General features: G+C 34.5%; 5 protein-coding genes across 6 annotated transcripts in view; 3 read left to right on the top strand and 2 right to left on the bottom strand.

The window, feature by feature from the left end:
* The window catches only part of LOC104780263 (probable apyrase 3), a 6,123-nt gene extending 3,147 nt beyond the window's left edge, over positions 1 to 2,976 (bottom strand). The window contains exons 1-2 of the mRNA XM_010504766.2: positions 2,902 to 2,976; positions 2,661 to 2,719 (exon numbers count right to left, since the gene is read on the bottom strand). Of these exons, the coding sequence (XP_010503068.1) occupies positions 2,661 to 2,711 (51 nt within the window). The 5' untranslated portion in view covers positions 2,712 to 2,719; positions 2,902 to 2,976. The remainder of the gene's footprint in view (positions 1 to 2,660; positions 2,720 to 2,901) is intronic.
* LOC109132670 lies at positions 73 to 2,663 on the top strand. The gene is made up of 4 exons (XM_019244607.1): positions 73 to 431; positions 540 to 827; positions 907 to 1,135; positions 1,372 to 2,663. Exons 2-4 carry the CDS (start codon positions 643 to 645, stop codon positions 1,852 to 1,854), a joined length of 897 nt encoding a protein of 298 aa, XP_019100152.1. The 5' UTR covers positions 73 to 431; positions 540 to 642; the 3' UTR covers positions 1,855 to 2,663.
* Positions 5,686 to 11,672, bottom strand: LOC104780262. Of its 2 annotated transcripts, none has more exons than XM_010504765.2 (4): positions 11,303 to 11,672; positions 6,361 to 6,397; positions 6,003 to 6,086; positions 5,686 to 5,892 (listed from the first exon to the last, which is right to left on the bottom strand). In XM_010504765.2, exons 1-4 carry the CDS (start codon positions 11,612 to 11,614, stop codon positions 5,840 to 5,842), a joined length of 486 nt encoding a protein of 161 aa, XP_010503067.1. In that variant the 5' UTR covers positions 11,615 to 11,672; the 3' UTR covers positions 5,686 to 5,839. The 2 variants fall into 2 exon arrangements, with proteins under 2 accessions (XP_010503067.1, XP_010503066.1); XM_010504764.2 differs by lacking the exon at positions 11,303 to 11,672 and adding an exon at positions 6,490 to 6,857.
* Positions 6,996 to 8,021, top strand: LOC109132668 (40S ribosomal protein S29). Its single transcript, XM_019244605.1, has 3 exons — positions 6,996 to 7,122; positions 7,584 to 7,683; positions 7,782 to 8,021. Exons 1-3 carry the CDS (start codon positions 7,061 to 7,063, stop codon positions 7,788 to 7,790), a joined length of 171 nt encoding a protein of 56 aa, XP_019100150.1. The 5' UTR covers positions 6,996 to 7,060; the 3' UTR covers positions 7,791 to 8,021.
* LOC109132669 (40S ribosomal protein S29) lies at positions 11,809 to 12,834 on the top strand. The gene is made up of 3 exons (XM_019244606.1): positions 11,809 to 11,935; positions 12,397 to 12,496; positions 12,595 to 12,834. Exons 1-3 carry the CDS (start codon positions 11,874 to 11,876, stop codon positions 12,601 to 12,603), a joined length of 171 nt encoding a protein of 56 aa, XP_019100151.1. The 5' UTR covers positions 11,809 to 11,873; the 3' UTR covers positions 12,604 to 12,834.

The following is a 21,168-nucleotide window of genomic DNA, read 5'->3' as shown; positions in this document are numbered from 1 at the left end:
CTTTTATTTTATAATTTGATTATCGCATTGCTCCCATTTGAATAACGTTTTGTGTGTTGTGTTATTGTTTAGATAAAATAAGTAGATTATTGTTTGGTTCAGTTTCTTATTGTTTTCAAAGTTTGGTTCGTTTTCTTAGTTGTTTTCAAAGTTTCTAAATTGTTTTCAAAGTTTGTTGTGTTGTGTTGTATTGTGTTGTGAAGTTTAGTTCAATTTCCATTAGATTATTGTGTTGTGATCCATTCGCTTATGTTTGATGGCTTATATTTTATAACTTAACACTCTCATATTTATGTAACAGGTTTGGACGAGACAAAGGAAAGCTATCTCGTGTTATTTCTGGGATTTTAAGGAGAAAGTTCGATGGTCCATACTTCAGCTGGAAGGTTACGCCATTACACATACGGGAGAGATATTTTAGATCCTTTACGGTAATGAGTTTCTTTTTAGACACAGTTTCTTTTTTTACTAAACTAAGTCAATGAGTTTGTCTTTTGTTTACTTACTTGACACTTACTTTACATTGTTGTACTGTGTAGAGGAAATACAATTGGGATGTTGCGATTACTGAGCTTGTGAGAGAAGGATTTGTGAAGATAGCGAAAAACAGAATGAAAGGAATTGTAAGTCAAGCAAAGACGTATGATGAGCCACCGATTTGGATCAATCCTACACTTTGGAAACAAATGTGGGAGCATTGGGACACACCTGAAGCTAAGGAGAAGAGCTCTAATGCATCCCAAGCCCGTAATTCTGATCGTGACGGTCTTGGAATCCACAAACATCTATCCAGCCAGAAATCTTACTTGCGAATTCAACAAGAGTTGGTAAATGCTCTAAACTAACTCTAATTATTTCATTTAAATATTTCAGTATCCACAATTAACATTTTTCTATCCATTGTAGGAAGAAAAGTTGGGACGTCCTGTCTCGCTTGGAGAGGTGTTTGTCGCAACACATACAAAGGCAGATGGAAGTTTTTATTCAGAAGGCCAAACAAGTTGTGGAGACATATGAGAAGAACATAGAGGAGGTAATGTCTCAAATGGAGTCTGATGTTACAGACCACTCCTCGCCAGATTCTCCTCATGCAACCCTCCTCCCCATTCAAGAAAAAGATGACATTTTCTTAAAGGTAATTTCCAGTACAATTGTCTTTGTTGTGCCTATCATAATTGTCTTATTTTGCTAAGCTAAGTATCTGATTTTGATTGATGCTTAAGAATCCTTGATATTGATATACTTTTGATTGATGCTTGAGAATACTCGATGTTGATTATCTGGGTTTGTGTGATATTTCTATCTGGGTTTGTGTGATATTTCTGTTTGTTATGTTTGTTTTGTGAATGATCATCTCTTCTTTTGTCTTAGTGTACTGTAACGAATGCCAAGGGAACCCCCTTTGGACTTGGAAGTCTCTCGGAGATAATCACCAAAGGGAAAAGAAAGGCTACTTATCCAAGCTCTAGTCCAGATTCGCTGTTAGAGATTCAAGAACAACTCCAGGTTGCTCGTCGTAAGCTCGCTGATCAAGATGAAGAAAATGCTCGACGTGCCAGAGAAGATGCTAGACGTGATGAGGAGCAACGTGACGCTCAAAACCGCATTGCAACCTTGGAGATGCTCGTATCCTACTTGAAGACTAGTGATCCGGGGGTTGCAGAATTCTTGTCTACTCAACCACCAGCCAATGCGCCATTAACCACAGCAGCACCAGCAACCAACATCACTCCAGCCACTGCGACCAATGTCAACCAACCTGCAACAACCACTTCAGGAGCTAGTTCACCATCTACTTCACCTGCGACTGCACCAACCACTTCACCTTTGTCAGTATCATCCTCTCATGCTTAACAAACTAATTCTATCTCTTTTAAGCCTCTATAACTATTTTTTGGATTGTGTAGTAGTGTTTCTAGATCCTTAGCCTAAAACTATTTTCTGTATATGATCGTTGAATGATTTGTATGTTTTTTGTTAAGATCATTCAAATCAGGATTTTAATTTAAATTCAGGTTTTTTTTTTCAAAATTTATTGTATACTGTCCCAAATTACTAGGTATATTTTCACTGATTTGCGACCATTTATAATTTAAATAAACACAAACAAAGTACCAAATTTGTTGTGTATATGTCAAGATTTTGGGACTAAAAAAACTTAGTCTTCAGTCCGTCACAAACAATTCTGACTCCTTTGCGACTATCTTGTGACTAAACAGCGACTATTTTAGGACCAAAATTCAGATTTTTAAAGTTTACTGTGGTATTAAGTCAGTCTTCCAAACGTAGCTAATTTGTGACTACCATGTCGTCTGAAAGAAGTCGTCTATTACGACTGCCAAAGCGAGTCACTATACTGTCGTTAATTACGACGGTATATTCCGGTCTGTCCGTAGTCGCCAATTACGACTGCGCCAGTGAGTCACTATAGAGTCGTTCATTACGACGGTACGTTTCGGTCTGTCCGTAGTCGCTAATTAACGACCATAACCCTTGTCTCCAATGCGTCGCAAATAAGGGACTGGTTTGCGACCAAAACAATTTGCGACCAAATATTTGCGACCAAATATAACAGTCCTTCAATAGTTGCACATACCGACTTAGCGACTGATTTGAGACGATTCCAGTAGTCCCAAACGCCGTGTTTTCGTGTAGTGTTGGTGCTCATCAGGTAGAATCGGAACCTTGAGGGCGTCCATCTCCGGTTCCATTTTTCAACCTGGAACATGCATGAGATCATCTTTGCATTAACGTCAAAGGAACCTTAATGAAAACAAACTAGATAACCAACCATTAGCGCAATAGCAATAAACATAATGAATAAGAGAATCATAATTAAAGGTAACGCAACTATGACAATAAACGTAGTGCAAAAAGAAAAAAATTATATATAAACTTAACCCAAAGATCAAGTTCTCTGTGTGTGTGTGTCTTCCTCTTACTCTAAGAAACTGATTCTTTTATAATCGGAGTTCGAAGACCTATAACGTGGTTTTTTTTCTTCAAAAAAAGGCCTATAACGTGGGTCACATTATTGGCTAATTTTCAGGTACCTCTTCCATTATTGATTAATTTTCCATGTTGGAAGCTCTTTTTTTTATGTTACCTTTTGCCAAACATGTTCTTAATTTTAGAGAGAGAAAATGGATTATTATTTTTTTGAAAACTAATCACTATTTTTAAAAAGTAAATAATAAAATTATTACAATAAAATGTCAATATGTCATATTTTTTTTTATTTACTTGGTGCTTTGTAATCAATGTCACGTTTTTGTTGTAATTTTATTATTAAAATTTTATATAAATATAGTTTAGTTTTTTTTTTTGTGAAATGGTATAATAATATGAAAGTATATGAATTAATTTTAAGGTTCAATGGTTTAGGTAGGTCCCACATATTGGATAAAATATGTTGATGTAAGTTGTAACACCTTCCGTAGATAGAAAAAATCTCTATTGTACTAATAATAAAATGGGAAGTAGTCTACTAGTGCTTGCTAATTTACTAATAATAAAAATTCAATAATTTTATTTGATGATCGTGTTTTTGATAAAATATTAATGAATGTTTCCTGATAATATTTTTTTTGTTGATTGCGTTTACCAATATTGATAAATAGAAGTGGACTAGTAGTGCTTGTTAATTTACTAATATTTAAAAGCATTAATTCACCGGTGAAGGAATATATATTAATAATAATTTTATTTTTATTGGTGAGTTGTTTTTACTCATTATAATTTTTCAATATTTTTTCATAGAATTGCATTTTTTACGTACTAGTTTTCTATTTTTAACTACAATTAGGTGTGTACATGGTGAAGAACTTCAAATTGCTTTATTTCTGATGTATCTAGAAGAGTTCCAAGTCCGGATGGAATGATGACATTGTGTTTCTAACGTTGGTGACAAATACTAAAAATGGATCTAGTGAAGCTGATCAATATCTATTTTTTTCATTGTGTATATCTTCTGATTTTTGTTTAAATATGACGAGTATATGTCTTATTCAAAAAAAAAGAAAAGACAAACTCATATGACGGAATTTGAGCCGATGAATTTAGGCAATGTCAGTTATAAACTAATGGGTTTAAAGCTTCTTTGTTAACAGGCTTTTTTTGTCAAAAATTGAAACAGTACTTACTGTTGTTGTCGAGTTTAATCATATAAGTTAAGTTAGCCTTTATGTCTAGTCATTTAATGTACAATAATATTCTTATACTCACGAGATTTTTTCTGGTTTAACGTTAGTATAACTAATCATGGTTTTTATATCATAAAAACAAAAATAATGTTAAATTTATATTCTAAAGCAAATGCAAGATAAATGAGAATTGTTCTTAATCATAATGTAGGGATATGACATTATTAGCGTAGGGATATAGCTAAAGGATTTGGCCAGTTGTGGTCTGATGTTGAAAGAAAAGTTGTGGTCTGATGTTGAAAGAAAAAGTAAGCGCAAGATAAACTACACATCAAGACACATTAAAAGGGATTCCAAACATACATTTTTTTTTGTTCATTAATTGTGAGTAATAATGTGCATTTTCAAATTTTTCGAATCAATGAAGAAAAAAATAGATGTAGTTAATATTATGTAATTCATAACAAAAATAAAAATGAAACAAAGATGACGAAAGAATAAGATTAAATATTAACAAAATCTTCTAGATATAATATTATTAATTTTGAAATACTATCTAGATATTTCTGATTTTATAATTAATGATAATTTTTAGAAATTTTGTTTGATAATATGGATAGTAAAGAGTTATATGGGTTTGTTCACCCCCTTCTAAAAAAAAAAATTGTATACAATATTATAAAATAAAAAAAATCAAACCGCTCTTTTATAAACTAAACCGATAGACAGTTTCGTTCTAATTGTAAAATCTAACCCCTAACCACCTCATTTGTAAACTCCAACCGATATTCAGTTCCGTTCTACTTGTAAAATCTAAACCCTAACCACCTCATTTGTAAACTCCAACCAACATATAATTTCGTTCTAATTGTAAAATCTAAACCCTAACCACCTCATTTGTAAACCCAAACAGACATATAATTTCGTTTTAATTGTAAAATCTAAACCTTAATTCTTATTTATAAACTCAAACCGATATATAACCTCGTTTAATTGTAAAATCTATTTGAATTTTTAAATCTGTTTGTAACCGATATATTTAACTTTCTTTAAATAAAAATATACATAATTTGAATCTTTAATTTGTTTTACTTTTTTATTAATTTTAATTTATTTTTAAAATGAAATATTAGATAGAACGTTCTTATTGGTTGACACAGAAAATCGTGAACCTAAGTATTTTTGGTTTGTTGATGGTTGTATATATTTATCCTTCAATGAGCTTTCGAATATCCTTTGACCCGTATTTGATGTGTAAAAAGTATTAAAAAATTTCACAAAAAGAAAAACGGGCTACTATGCCACCATGCAAAATTATATTGGATGAATCTTATTCTAATAAGGTTAATATGAACAGGCAAATCTTGACGAAACCACATACTGTATGAGTGATTTTAAGGAGAAAAATAGCCAAAACAACATTTAAGCTTATGATATACATGTTTTGTACCTTGAATCACATTGCGTTAAGAGTTTCGTCTAGGAAACTATTTCTTTTGTACCAATTCACTTACTCGTATTTGAACCGATGTAACAAGTGAAATTGAAAAAACTGTGGATGACGACAATCAAATTACACAAGCAAAATGCACCACAGTTTTGTTATATGACACTATAAACAAGTTAGATATATCATTTATAATAATAGTCCAAAGGACCAATGGTGTGAATGGTGGATACGAAACATAGTAAGGACTTTATAAACGGCGAGAATATCCAGAACCTCCACATTTCTTGCAAAAAATCAAACCTGCATTATTAACAATAACCAAATCAAATCACATGTTGTTTAGTAAGAAACTACTGTATTAAGTATCACATAAAAGGGTTAAGAAAATGCATGGTTAAGTAATTAAGTACCTGAACCTTTGCAGACTTTGCAGTTAACCAAACCAGACTCCACCTTCATCTTCCCTTCTAGGCAAAATACACATTTCGTTCCGCCTTTTTCGTACAAACCCGTCAAACAAAAACGATTATAAAGACAATTTAGACTCGAATGAAAACAGAATGAGAATACTTGTGAAACTATACTAAAACATTACTCACTTCCACTGAACAATGCGTAAAATTAAGTGTTCAATCAAAAGAGAAGCGTGGTACAGAGTAAAGGGTTTAGTCTCTATTAGAACCTAATTGGAATTTTTGATTTATTCTTTGAAGTGACTAATTAAAGATTTACAAATCATAATGCAAGAAAAGAAACAGAGAGATTCACCGTTTCCACCACATCTCTCACATGGCACTGGATCTCCCTGCAACAATCAATTAGACATCAAAAGATCAAAACCCTACAAGATTCTCAAGTAAAAGAATCGTAAATGAGAGAGCTTTTTAAGAACCAAACCTTGAAGCCGAGGAAGAGAGAGAGGGCAATGGCTACAACGAGACTGATAGTGACAATGAAGGTCTGTGTATCGATGAATCCGCCACCGCCATCGAAGCCGCTACTTAGGAAGAGAAGTGAAGGGTGAATGATGAGATTAGCTGAAGGTTGATGATGAACACTTGTCCGCCACTTGTTCTGGTTTCTATGGTGTCTGATTAGTTCAGGTTTTGGAAAGAAGAGAAATTGTGGTGGTGGTGGGTTTAACGAAGAAGATGAAAGAGAAGACGAAGAAGAAAGAAGTTGCAGAGAGATGAGAGGTCGAGTGGCCATGGATCCACTAGCACCAAAAAAAAAAACTCAACAGGATCATAGAACAGAGAACCTGGATGGAGAAGAGAAAAAATCAAAGAATCCGTCCATTAATGGGCTGTTAGTGGGCCTAATGGGCCTTTAGAATCTGGCCCATTTGTTTCCTCACAAACAAACCGATGAGTTATATAAATTTGAGCTTCTTCTTCCCCGACACAAAAAATTTCTAGGGTTTTGGAGAGTCGTAGCGCATTCGCCGTCTGTGAGCAAATCGACGAAAATGGGGCACTCCAATGTGTGGAACTCTCACCCGAAGAAGTATGGCCCTGGATCTCGTACCTGGTAATACATCTCTCTCTCTCTCTCTCTCTCTCTCTCTCTCTCTCTCTCTCTCGCGTTTTGCTTTTTTATTTGTTTGGTTTCTTTAGAACTCGCACACCATTTCCTTTTTTTTGTGATGTATCTATTGAGACTGATTAAGCTTTGAGTGATTTGTGTATTGCTGTTACTTTTGTGATTAGCTATGTGTTCTTGTTTTCTATGAAGGTGATTGTAGTGATTAGCTTTCGTCTTCTTCACCTTGTGAGATTATCTTATTTGGTATATTTGACTTTGTTAATTTGCAAATGATTGTAGTGATTAGCATGTGTTGTGTATGAGAAATTAGATTGTTATATTTGGCTTATGTCTTCAGCAAGTGAGATTGGTTTTGGTTGTTGTGAGTTATATTATATCTGGCATTTTAGGATTCTGATTCTGGCTTTGTAATTTTGCAATGTGTGTGTGTGTTATGTTATGTATAGCCGTGTGTGCGGGAACTCGCACGGGCTGATCAGGAAGTATGGATTGAACTGCTGCAGACAGTGTTTCCGCAGCAACGCTAAGGAAATTGGATTCATCAAGGTAAATTTCAATCTCTATGACTTTTTGTGTTTCTTTCATTTTTTTTTCTTTTTGGCATAGCTGTTTGATTCGTGGTTTTGTTCATCTTTTTTTAACAGTACCGTTAATCAAGCACCAACTTCATGATTGATGCTTATTATACACACATGATGGCATCGATGGGATTGGCTTTTTAATAGTATTGATGTTTCTTTACTTGGGAACCTTGTTGTTTTGGGAGTTAAAATTAAGTTTTTGAACCGCTCATTAAGCATGTCTTGTTTGGATCAATGAAGTTTTAGTGTTATTCTCGTTCGTTTTGTTTTATCAGTCGAATTTTGATCAAGAATTTGAAGGTATGTTCTTAGAACACTCTTGAAATCAGACGTTCGAAATCTTTAAACTACTGTGGGAAAAGTTGAATAAGCAACTATGATATTAAGGATCTCTATAAGCTTTAGATACACATCTGTCTCTCGTATGATTTGCTTATGTCAATTACAAATTTGTGTGTTGACTATTGAACCGCCTTTCTATGCTTACTGGATGTTCGTGTGGTGTCAAGGTTTTAAATCCCTTTACAGATGTAACATATTTCTTATTCCCAAAGTCCAACTTGGTTATGCAACCTAAAAGTAAAAAACATTTCGTTTCCAATTCCAATGCTAATTAATTGTAAACGCCCAAGCTTGAGCGCATGTATATAAGGGGTTACTGCACATGTCAAAATGACCAAAATCCATGGAATTTGTCACAGAATAAGATCATAACCAATTCTTCTACTTAGAGACAAAAAAATAACTAAGATCAGACTATGCAATTTCCGGTTGAGAGAAGGTCTTCAAGGAAAGTAACTTTGAAGACAGAGGAATCATGAGAATGATAAGTATTTCTATGAAGACGAAAAGCAATGGAGAAGAAGGAGAAAGTTAAACCTCCGTTTTTGTGGATGGAGTTGTAATGTATCCCTCCTATATATATATTAGCTCAAGTAGATAGACTCTTTCGGGTTGTTTTCGAGACTTGGGAAGAATCAGTGGAAGTGATATGTTGATGTTGGAGTGATGTAATGAGTAGTATTTGAACTCCATACACTTTCTGCAGATGCTTTCAATGTGACTTTATGATTCATGACCCCAACAGAGTTACTGGAACATGTTCTTTACATATTATGAGTGATATATCTTTTGTATAGTTTTTGATGAGACTTCAGCTGTTTTATGATTTCTAATACGTTGATGACCTTCCGCGGTTTTTTTATAGAGTTGATCAGATAAAGCATAAAAAAAGAAGAAGATGATTCAGGATATGATCAAGTTGATAGAAACATTACTTGGCAATTTCCATCGCCTTTGATCTTCATCTCTGAGTAACCTTCCCACTCCAATCTGAAGTCTTTCTTGATCATTGAGATCTTCCAAGCATCGTAACCTATCCTGGAGTCTCTCCCAATTATGTGATCAGAGATTTTATTAGTGAAGAAGATTAAAATAACTCTCACAATCGTCCAAAAGGCAATACAGAGTAAAAAAAACCTTTATAAACTAATAATATCAGAATTATGATTTTTATTTATTTATTTAATTATTACTTATTAGAAATATTAATTTAAACAAGTTAATACTAATTATTAATCTGTAAAGACATTTGCATAATTACAAATTTCCTCAAAGTTTTCCTTTTATTTTTTTAAATGTTTTTTTGGTCACCCAAAGTTTTCCTTTTATATGTTTTATAAATTCTTCCGTTCCCATATTGTATTAGGATTCCTTTTTTTTTTCTTCCATGGACTATTATCTTTCCCTTTTCTTGATTTGATTTAAAAAACATCGATTTGAGTCTAGGGTATGTGAATACGAGTGGGCGTGATCTCCCAAAGAACTTGTTTCTTTAAATCCATCACAAGAACGATTTGGTGAAATTGGAGGAGGTTTCAAACCGCTCGAGATCGCTGGCAGATACCTTCTCTTAATTCTGTTTCTTTAGGTTTAATCGCTTTCTTTATTCGATCATGAATTCTCTATTGCGCCATGGAAGAAGGTCTCTGGAGTTACATAAATGGTGTAGTTTGAGATTCTCAGCAAAGCTTGAGCAGAAGGCTTCTGCTATTTCCAACTCTGCTAGTTCTGCTTCTACATCATACGAGAGCCCTAATGAGAACTTTTCGATCTCTAATCTCATTGATTTTTGTCGTTGGGTTAAAAAAACTTATGACTGGATCTCAAATCTCGAGGTAGAAGAAGACGAGGAAGAGACGGCCGACACTATTTCCTTTTCAAATCTCTCTAGAAGTCATTGTCATAGAGTATCAAGAAACATTACTTGTTATCCACGGCTTCTTATAGCATATGATGCAGACAAAGCCCTTGTACCCAAACTTGAGTTTCTTCAGTTCAGAGGAGCTTCAAGCTCTATGATCAGCTTCTACAATGATTTCGTTATAGACTTTCTACGGGACGAAGAAGAAGAAGCGGATAATATAAGCCGAGATGTATTCGTTTTGAAAGCATTAGGCGTGCCTCTGGAGTTGTTAATCACTATGGTCAACTTCAATACCTTGGGAGATGTCAATGGAAAAGAAAAATACAAAAAGGCCATCAAGGAGGTCATTGATACGGGTTTTGGTCCGACCACTTTGAAAATTTTCCAAGCTCTGCGTGTTTTTTATGTATTAGGGGACAAAACAGAACAAGAAAAAAGTCAATGTTGATACAAGGTTAGGCATGGCTATGGGCGATGTATGTATGGATGTTCAAGAAGCTTCTTAAGTCTCTGAAAAAATTGGAGAATGTGATAACTAAAGCATGCATGAAGTGATGCTATTTTCACTGGAAAGAAGAGAAATTATAAGATCAAAAGCTTCTGAATGAAGTTGTGTATACTACTTGTTCATTACTTTTTCTTGTAGCTTGATATATGTGATTACAATTACATGATGCATTGATAATGAAGAGACAATTTTTTTTTTTTTTTTTTATGAATGTTAAGTTAATAGATATACTTCTGCATGCAGTGATTAAAAAAAACCTAATACTGATTTCCTTGAACGTTTTAAACATTTTATTGCTCCTCTTTATTATTACTAATAATATATTTTATTAGAGCCATCGGCCCATATATACCGACGCCTATATGTGTGTGTAGTGAAAAAAGAAACCTCGTAAAAATTGAACTTTGGAAGGGCTTCTTTTGACTAACCCACAAAAAAACCTACGAATCGTCATCGTGCTCCACACTCGGACATGTGTTCCAACTGCTTTTATTATTATAGTCTCGTTGCAAATCAGAATTCCACAAACATGCATTTAAATATAATTAGTAACCAACTAATCACATAATCTCAGACGACACGTCCTGATTTATCCTACGGTCCGAATATTAACGCAACATATATAGATCAGGTAGGTTAAATTCTCGCATTTATTGATCTCCTGTCTCTTTCATCACGGATATGATCTTATCGATCCATTTACAAGGAGTGATGAAGATCCATGTCCCCCGATGCATTAACAATTATTAATCTCTCTTCCAAAGCTAATTAACTTATTAAGTTAATTGCTCTTTCGGAGTTTTAGATGTTTGACTAGTCGAAGAAGCTTCCAATGTGCATACTTTTTAGTTTTTATCGCTTANACCAAACCTTGAAGCCGAGGAAGAGAGAGAGAGCAATGGCTACAACGAGACTGATAGTGACAATGAAGGTCTGTGTATCGATGAATCCGCCACCGCCATCGAAGCCGCTACTTAGGAAGAGAAGTGAAGGGTGAATGATGAGATTAGCTGAAGGTTGATGATGAACACTTGTCCGCCACTTGTTCTGGTTTCTATGGTGTCTGATTAGTTCAGGTTTTGGAAAGAAGAGAAATTGTGGTGGTGGTGGGTTTAACGAAGAAGATGAAAGAGAAGACGAAGAAGAAAGAAGTTGCAGAGAGATGAGAGGTCGAGTGGCCATGGATCCACTAGCACCAAAAAAAAAAACTCAACAGGATCATAGAACAGAGAACCTGGATGGAGAAGAGAAAAAATCAAAGAATCCGTCCATTAATGGGCTGTTAGTGGGCCTAATGGGCCTTTAGAATCTGGCCCATTTGTTTCCTCACAAACAAACCGATGAGTTATATAAATTTGAGCTTCTTCTTCCCCGACACAAAAAATTTCTAGGGTTTTGGAGAGTCGTAGCGCATTCGCCGTCTGTGAGCAAATCGACGAAAATGGGGCACTCCAATGTGTGGAACTCTCACCCGAAGAAGTATGGCCCTGGATCTCGTACCTGGTAATACATCTCTCTCTCTCTCTCTCTCTCTCTCTCTCTCTCTCTCTCTCTCGCGTTTTGCTTTTTTATTTGTTTGGTTTCTTTAGAACTCGCACACCATTTCCTTTTTTTTGTGATGTATCTATTGAGACTGATTAAGCTTTGAGTGATTTGTGTATTGCTGTTACTTTTGTGATTAGCTATGTGTTCTTGTTTTCTATGAAGGTGATTGTAGTGATTAGCTTTCGTCTTCTTCACCTTGTGAGATTATCTTATTTGGTATATTTGACTTTGTTAATTTGCAAATGATTGTAGTGATTAGCATGTGTTGTGTATGAGAAATTAGATTGTTATATTTGGCTTATGTCTTCAGCAAGTGAGATTGGTTTTGGTTGTTGTGAGTTATATTATATCTGGCATTTTAGGATTCTGATTCTGGCTTTGTAATTTTGCAATGTGTGTGTGTGTTATGTTATGTATAGCCGTGTGTGCGGGAACTCGCACGGGCTGATCAGGAAGTATGGATTGAACTGCTGCAGACAGTGTTTCCGCAGCAACGCTAAGGAAATTGGATTCATCAAGGTAAATTTCAATCTCTATGACTTTTTGTGTTTCTTTCATTTTTTTTTCTTTTTGGCATAGCTGTTTGATTCGTGGTTTTGTTCATCTTTTTTTAACAGTACCGTTAATCAAGCACCAACTTCATGATTGATGCTTATTATACACACATGATGGCATCGATGGGATTGGCTTTTTAATAGTATTGATGTTTCTTTACTTGGGAACCTTGTTGTTTTGGGAGTTAAAATTAAGTTTTTGAACCGCTCATTAAGCATGTCTTGTTTGGATCAATGAAGTTTTAGTGTTATTCTCGTTCGTTTTGTTTTATCAGTCGAATTTTGATCAAGAATTTGAAGGTATGTTCTTAGAACACTCTTGAAATCAGACGTTCGAAATCTTTAAACTACTGTGGGAAAAGTTGAATAAGCAACTATGATATTAAGGATCTCTATAAGCTTTAGATACACATCTGTCTCTCGTATGATTTGCTTATGTCAATTACAAATTTGTGTGTTGACTATTGAACCGCCTTTCTATGCTTACTGGATGTTCGTGTGGTGTCAAGGTTTTAAATCCCTTTACAGATGTAACATATTTCTTATTCCCAAAGTCCAACTTGGTTATGCAACCTAAAAGTAAAAAACATTTCGTTTCCAATTCCAATGCTAATTAATTGTAAACGCCCAAGCTTGAGCGCATGTATATAAGGGGTTACTGCACATGTCAAAATGACCAAAATCCATGGAATTTGTCACAGAATAAGATCATAACCAATTCTTCTACTTAGAGACAAAAAAATAACTAAGATCAGACTATGCAATTTCCGGTTGAGAGAAGGTCTTCAAGGAAAGTAACTTTGAAGACAGAGGAATCATGAGAATGATAAGTATTTCTATGAAGACGAAAAGCAATGGAGAAGAAGGAGAAAGTTAAACCTCCGTTTTTGTGGATGGAGTTGTAATGTATCCCTCCTATATATATATTAGCTCAAGTAGATAGACTCTTTCGGGTTGTTTTCGAGACTTGGGAAGAATCAGTGGAAGTGATATGTTGATGTTGGAGTGATGTAATGAGTAGTATTTGAACTCCATACACTTTCTGCAGATGCTTTCAATGTGACTTTATGATTCATGACCCCAACAGAGTTACTGGAACATGTTCTTTACATATTATGAGTGATATATCTTTTGTATAGTTTTTGATGAGACTTCAGCTGTTTTATGATTTCTAATACGTTGATGACCTTCCGCGGTTTTTTTATAGAGTTGATCAGATAAAGCATAAAAAAAGAAGAAGATGATTCAGGATATGATCAAGTTGATAGAAACATTACTTGGCAATTTCCATCGCCTTTGATCTTCATCTCTGAGTAACCTTCCCACTCCAATCTGAAGTCTTTCTTGATCATTGAGATCTTCCAAGCATCGTAACCTATCCTGGAGTCTCTCCCAATTATGTGATCAGAGATTTTATTAGTGAAGAAGATTAAAATAACTCTCACAATCGTCCAAAAGGCAATACAGAGTAAAAAAAACCTTTATAAACTAATAATATCAGAATTATGATTTTTATTTATTTATTTAATTATTACTTATTAGAAATATTAATTTAAACAAGTTAATACTAATTATTAATCTGTAAAGACATTTGCATAATTACAAATTTCCTCAAAGTTTTCCTTTTATTTTTTTAAATGTTTTTTTGGTCACCCAAAGTTTTCCTTTTATATGTTTTATAAATTCTTCCGTTCCCATATTGTATTAGGATTCCTTTTTTTTTTCTTCCATGGACTATTATCTTTCCCTTTTCTTGATTTGATTTAAAAAACATCGATTTGAGTCTAGGGTATGTGAATACGAGTGGGCGTGATCTCCCAAAGAACTTGTTTCTTTAAATCCATCACAAGAACGATTTGGTGAAATTGGAGGAGGTTTCAAACCGCTCGAGATCGCTGGCAGATACCTTCTCTTAATTCTGTTTCTTTAGGTTTAATCGCTTTCTTTATTCGATCATGAATTCTCTATTGCGCCATGGAAGAAGGTCTCTGGAGTTACATAAATGGTGTAGTTTGAGATTCTCAGCAAAGCTTGGGCAGAAGGCTTCTGCTATTTCCAACTCTGCTAGTTCTGCTTCTACATCATACGAGAGCCCTAATGAGAACTTTTCGATCTCTAATCTCATTGATTTTTGTCGTTGGGTTAAAAAAACTTATGACTGGATCTCAAATCTCGAGGTAGAAGAAGACGAGGAAGAGACGGCCGACACTATTTCCTTTTCAAATCTCTCTAGAAGTCATTGTCATAGAGTATCAAGAAACATTACTTGTTATCCACGGCTTCTTATAGCATATGATGCAGACAAAGCCCTTGTACCCAAACTTGAGTTTCTTCAGTTCAGAGGAGCTTCAAGCTCTATGATCAGCTTCTACAATGATTTCGTTATAGACTTTCTACGGGACGAAGAAGAAGAAGCGGATAATATAAGCCGAGATGTATTCGTTTTGAAAGCATTAGGCGTGCCTCTGGAGTTGTTAATCACTATGGTCAACTTCAATACCTTGGGAGATGTCAATGGAAAAGAAAAATACAAAAAGGCCATCAAGGAGGTCATTGATACGGGTTTTGGTCCGACCACTTTGAAAATTTTCCAAGCTCTGCGTGTTTTTTATGTATTAGGGGACAAAACAGAACAAGAAAAAAGTCAATGTTGATACAAGGTTAGGCATGGCTATGGGCGATGTATGTATGGATGTTCAAGAAGCTTCTTAAGTCTCTGAAAAAATTGGAGAATGTGATAACTAAAGCATGCATGAAGTGATGCTATTTTCACTGGAAAGAAGAGAAATTATAAGATCAAAAGCTTCTGAATGAAGTTGTGTATACTACTTGTTCATTACCTTTTTCTTGTAGCTTGATATATGTGATTACAGTTACAAAGTTTGTTTTTTTTGGTATGAATGTTAAGTTTTAAATACTAGCTTGGGTTCTTGGATGTGGCGAAAAATACTAAAATGGAGCCAATTTGGCTCACTGTATGCGGTTCTTGGTGATCATGGTTTCATTGATATAGGTATCCGAGCTTCGGTGATAGTTGCTAACACGGTGAGATCCCCAACTCTCCCGAACAACTCCCCAAGCTCATCGATTGTGTAGCTATCATAACTTGAATCTTGAAGACGGTTTGCGTATTTTAGTTACACACCATCTTCTTATAAGGTTCCACTGCCTTACATCTTTTTGAAGCATTGATTTTAAGAGAGTACTAAGTCTTAGGATATATTGTCATTCTAAGGATTTTACTATGCGGCCTCTCTCGAAGTGTAGGATTATACATCTACCTCCTTAGAGTGAATCTTTCTTGGACGATCTCGTATATAATCCCCCTTTGGAATCCTACTTTGCCCCCTTCTCGTGTATGATCTCGTGAGAAAGGCGTATAATGAGTCCGAAGAAAAAAACCTAACATTTATATTGAGTCCCTAATCAACACAAGATAATGACTAAACTAACCCAAATTCAAGTTCTGAATTTGTTAGGTAACCTCATGACAAAAACTCTTTTGCACTTTAATTTTATAGGTTATTAAAATATAATCAATTAGAAGCCTTGAAAATAAGTTGTTTTAGGTTGAATTTATTAATTTTTATCATTTTATCATTTTATTATAAATTAAGTTTTTAATTAATATTATAAAAGATTTATGATTAAAATATTCTAAAAGGTATATAATCATAAAAGTTTAACCTTATTTCCAACATGGTTATATATTAGATCATCTGCTTATGTCATATGCTAAAAACATTTCATGAACACGAGGCCACGTCATTACACACGTGGAGTGTGAGTCAGCATCCGTTACTCCGTTAACGTGAACTCCAAACAAATATGAAATGACTTTTTTCCCATCATTCCCCTTAATAATATTTGGGAAGTACAATTTTCAGTAAACCTTATAAAGGCTAGTTAATTACATAGAATGTCATTACATATATAGATTTCAAAGAACAAAAATATCAAATAATAATTTATGCAGTTTAATTAATTTAAACCAAAATTACATTATTAATTTTCAAAAAAAAAAAACACAGTCAATCAAAATGAACATATAAGTTTTGATATCTAACCTACCATATTAGTTTGTAATAAGCATTATACTTCACTTCTCATTTTTATATGATTTTTTTTTTTGTGAAATAAATCATTTATCCATATAATTGTAACGCCCGTGAACCGGAATCCTGCTTTCTGGGTGTGCATGCTAGGTTCGCTTTTGCGGGACAACTTAAGTTGAACGCACATGTTGTTACGTTTTGGGCTTTGGAAAACCTTAAGGTCGGGTCGGGTTCTAGAGTCGATTCGTTAGAATATTGCTAGGTTGCTGGTTTAATGTTTAATGACTTTGTTGGATGGTTTATTACTGTTTATGCTGAATTGATTATTAGTTTATTAGGTATTGGATAATTACCGGTTTGATGTTGTTGGTTATTTCCTGTGTTTGTGTTTTATTTGGGTTAAGATGTTAGTGAGTATGAGATCACTAGCTAGAGAATTATTCTACTAAAAAAAATAGGTCGGGTCGTTTCAATAATAAAAGAAAACAAATTTTAGTCCGCATAGGCCATAATTTGAATGCTTAAAAACGAAGATTAATTGTTCAATATAAAAAAAAATTGTAGGGAGTCAAAAATTCCGACTAAGTAATATATTTCTTTTAAAGAAAAATTTTGACTGAATAACGGGTCGGAAATTGAATATTTATAGTTAATTTCATACATTTCTTTTGTTGAAATTCATAATTTTATATACTAAAGTAAAATTTTTAAATATTTTAATTTGGAACATTTAAAAGTGCTTTAACTTGATATTTTTAATGAATATGATAAATATCAAACTGATTATTTTTTTTTTTAAAATGTAAATACTCTAATTTGATTTTCTTAAAACAGCTATATTAATATTTATAGCATGCGGCAGGTTAATTAAATGTAAATGTTAAGACTTATATGATGAGATGGTTTAAGTAAGGTTTGACACCTCTAAATAGTTTACAATTTGATTATCAAACTTTATCATTTGTTCCACGATATAATCTAATTGAAACTATATTGGTGCTTGTTTGGACAAATTTTAACCGTTTGGGATCGACACAGTTCTACGAATCTAACGATTGGAGAGATGTTTTATTGATGAATAACTCTTTGTTTACATAGCTTGAGACAATAGTAGATCATAATCTTCTCACTAGTATAATAGGAGAATCTAAGTGTAACATCCTGGATTTTAATTGGGAATTGGGTCGGTTTGTTTTCATTTCAAGCCCATTAAGAACCAAGTGAGAAAAAATGATTAAACGACAAAGGCCATGTCGTTTGTATATGTATTGTGAATGTATTTTGTTCAGCCGTCAAAGAAAAACGCAATCCTAAACCCTAAAAACACACCAGCAACTTGATCGTTGAGTCTTGGAAAGCTTAAGTTGTGTTCTTGTTATTGGTGTTGTTATCGTAAGAAGGAAACGATGGAGAGACGTTGTTGTGGTGATGAGTCTCGTGGAGGAGAAGCTTACCGTACGGACCCGTGGTTCTCGATAGTCACCGTCGAACACCATCATTGGTCAGTTAGCCACCGTGTGTCACCGGATATGTCAGCCGCTGTCATCGGAGCAGCCGTAGCCATCGTTGAGGCCGTTATGGGTAAGGAAACCCTATATTGTTTTGTAACTTGCGCAGAAAGTTTCTAGCTTTGTCTTATGATTTGTTGTTGTTGTTGTTTCATTGTTGATCCATGAGGACTGAAAACCACCGTGAACTTGAGCCACTTCACATCCTGTGTTGCCGAGCCCTTCTACGTTGCTTGAATCGTGGAGCAGATCCGTCCGACTGTAAACGTTGAGAAAGGTAAACGGTGAAGTTTCACTATTCTCGATATGTTGTTTATTTAGCTATTAAAGCGATGGATTATACCAAGCTTGTCTTTGTGGAAAGTGGGAACGTGAGGTTTATTGGAGTTCTTTATTAAACTGAATTATAAAATGGACTGTGGTGCGTAGTAGTTATCGTGAAGAAGAATTGGAATAATGGTATTGTGCGATTTGGGATTATCGAACCGGAAAGTAATACATGGTCACGTGAATTGGTTTCTGAGTTGATTAATCTTGTTAATTTATTTGGAGATATTGGTTTGGGTTGGTTTCAATGAATTAAATCATGGATATTGATTTTGTATATTATTGGGAAATAATATTTGACCGGTGTAAACCATCGCAGACCGAGGTTGTTGTTAAAGCGGAATTTATTGTTGCAAGTGCTAAGCCGAAGATGCGATTCATGTGGCTAAGGTGAGGACTAGTTGGTGTTTTCTACATATTCAAATATGTTTGGATAGTTACTTAAACTTTTTAAGATTAAGCTGAGTATACCTATATGTTACATAGTATATAAGTAATGTATATTTGAATGAGTGTATATCTTATTTATATGATTATAAATATATATTTATTATAATATATAAGAACTAGAATAGATATGAGGATAGAAAATAAATGTGTGTTGATTGATATTTATGTGGTTGCGTGAATGCATGTTGTGGTGGTAAAAGAAGTGTTTGTGTGTGAGGAGATAGGTGCCAAGGTCATGTAGATGCGGGTGAGCCACATAGAGAGTCATACAAGGTGAATTCTCCTTGTAGTTGTGTGGTGGTCTACGGGCGCGGAATGCGGGTAGATCAAGATTGGCTGACGAGCCAGCGCGTTGTTGTGCGTGGAAGAAGTGCGAGAATCACGAGGAATCCGGATACGCAAGTGAAAATGTGCGTGGAAGAAGTGCGAGAAGCACGAGAAATCCGGATACGCAAGTGAAAATGTGCAGGAAGAAGTGCGAAAGCATGAGAAATCCGGTAATGCACGGGTTGGCGTGTCTTGACACGTGGTATCATGGGACGTACGTAGTTCCATTTGTTTGCTGTGTGCGTATGATTGTGTGTCACAGGATGTAGGACACAGTGATTGTTGATTGTCTTAGGTTTAGACTTTGTTATTGTCTAAGCGTGTTTGGGTGTGGAGACTTCGGGAGTCCTGAGGCTTTCCCTCACTGAGTAATTATCAATTACTCACCCCTCTCTTTTTGCAGGTTGGTTAAGCAAAGTGAGTCTTTTTGCGTTGTTAGCTTGTGGTTTTTTGCATTTAAAGAGCGTTTTGGGTCGGGTCAGGAAGTTAACTCGTTGACCAGATCCGGGTACCGAATTCGGGTGTTACACTAAGCTTTGGCCGACCATAAATCTTCATCATAGTTGTCTCTTAGGAGCTTTCAGGGTTTTTGTTCCCTGCTCTCCCCCTCCTCCGTTGTTAGTACTTCTATATATATAGATCATTGTCCAACCCTAATGATGTGTCATTAAGTATTAATTAAAATAATTATAGCTGGCGTGGCAATATGTATTCAACCAATGATTTTATTTATTACACAATTGTAACTATATTAATGTTTTAATAATAATATTATACCGCACATAACTATAATTATTTTTAAATAAAACTAAAAAACTTAATGTAAAACAAAAATTTAAAATATATATAAAATAAAATATAAACTATACAAAAAGTTTTTCAAGAAAATAAGATAAAAATGTGTTTTTAATATAAATTTATAATTTTCATTCTTAGAGAAATATAAATCTGTGTAGTAACTCAAGTCATAATATGGTAACTGTAAAATGAAAAAATTTAAAAAATAAAGTTTATTAAAAAATATAATCAAAATAATCATAGTTTGAATATCCTTATTCTCTGTTGACCATACATATGGTCGAGCACGCGGTTGGATTCATAACGAACTCCTCAAAGATCGATTCGAATGAAGATTTTCCCTTGTGATTCAGCTTTGCCATCCTTCATAAAAGTTGTAGGCAATCGAGCTACCTGTCCAACGCCAGTAGTCTGAGGTCAATCCGAGGTGTATTGCAAAAGCTATCCCTGTTTTACTGAAAAGATTTCATCCCAGATCGAAGACTAGAGCTACTTGATGGACCAACCACTCGACCATGGCACTCGACCGTGCATGGTTGAGCACTTCAAGCCGCCTATGTATTTTGTCTGCTAGCTAAATCAGGGCTTCCTTCTCTCACTATGTATACCCCTTGTACCTTGTGGCCGCAAAGAAGGCAGAAAATATCTTTTAGGAGTAAGAGAGAGTCAGCAAACCTAATTTTTTCCTATTTTGTGATTCATTTACTTTATTGCATCATTATCTACTTTTGTTCTTGCTTTTTCCAGAATTTTCTTAGTTTGTAATCTTTATAACTTTCTGTGTGTTGAGAATCTGGGTTTGATACTTTGTATTGAATTAAAGATCTCTCTCTTATCTATTTTATCATGTTAGTTTCATTAATTTCTGGGTTTGAGTATATTATTATCATGTTTTGTTCATCTGAGTAGTGAGTTAGGATTTTGGAGATGGATTAGGCTGGTTTAGGGTTGTGGTTGTTTGGATTGGTCAAGCTTGTTTGATAATATATTTCTTCTGGGTTAGATGTGCTCTAAGCTGTTCTTATATCTGAGAGGGTAAGAGCAGATCTTAAGCTTCCTTGCATCATACCAATGTTAAGGTTGTTTGATAAAGCTCATACTGGAGATTATCATGCTTATCCCAAGAGATTGGTTGTATAAGGTGATTTTTGATAAGTAATGGTCTGATTCTT

This window comes from Camelina sativa, chromosome 4, assembly GCF_000633955.1.
Source record: "Camelina sativa cultivar DH55 chromosome 4, Cs, whole genome shotgun sequence".
NCBI classification, from domain to species: Eukaryota; Viridiplantae; Streptophyta; class Magnoliopsida; order Brassicales; family Brassicaceae; genus Camelina; species Camelina sativa.
Note: the sequence above shows the minus strand (reverse complement) of the source record. Positions and strands in the feature narration are given on the sequence as shown.

What these genes read in the sequence shown, in the direction of transcription:
- LOC104780262 (XM_010504765.2), bottom strand. Translation starts at nt 11,614, where the DNA reads ATGGCCACTCGACCTCTCATCTCTCTGCAACTTCTTTCTTCTTCGTCT. An exon ending in TGAGAGATGTGGTGGAAACG is followed by an intron (nt 6,087 to 6,360) that starts GTGAATCTCTCT and finishes TGTACGAAAAAG; the next exon opens with GCGGAACGAAATGTGTATTT. An exon ending in CAAAGTCTGCAAAGGTTCAG is followed by an intron (nt 5,893 to 6,002) that starts GTACTTAATTAC and finishes TTAATAATGCAG; the next exon opens with GTTTGATTTTTTGCAAGAAA.
- LOC109132669 (XM_019244606.1), top strand. Translation starts at nt 11,874, where the DNA reads ATGGGGCACTCCAATGTGTGGAACTCTCACCCGAAGAAGTATGGCCCT. An exon ending in GGCCCTGGATCTCGTACCTG is followed by an intron (nt 11,936 to 12,396) that starts GTAATACATCTC and finishes TGTTATGTATAG; the next exon opens with CCGTGTGTGCGGGAACTCGC.
- LOC109132670 (XM_019244607.1), top strand. Translation starts at nt 643, where the DNA reads ATGATGAGCCACCGATTTGGATCAATCCTACACTTTGGAAACAAATGT. An exon ending in TGCGAATTCAACAAGAGTTG is followed by an intron (nt 828 to 906) that starts GTAAATGCTCTA and finishes TATCCATTGTAG; the next exon opens with GAAGAAAAGTTGGGACGTCC. An exon ending in AAGATGACATTTTCTTAAAG is followed by an intron (nt 1,136 to 1,371) that starts GTAATTTCCAGT and finishes CTTTTGTCTTAG; the next exon opens with TGTACTGTAACGAATGCCAA.
- LOC109132668 (XM_019244605.1), top strand. Translation starts at nt 7,061, where the DNA reads ATGGGGCACTCCAATGTGTGGAACTCTCACCCGAAGAAGTATGGCCCT. An exon ending in GGCCCTGGATCTCGTACCTG is followed by an intron (nt 7,123 to 7,583) that starts GTAATACATCTC and finishes TGTTATGTATAG; the next exon opens with CCGTGTGTGCGGGAACTCGC.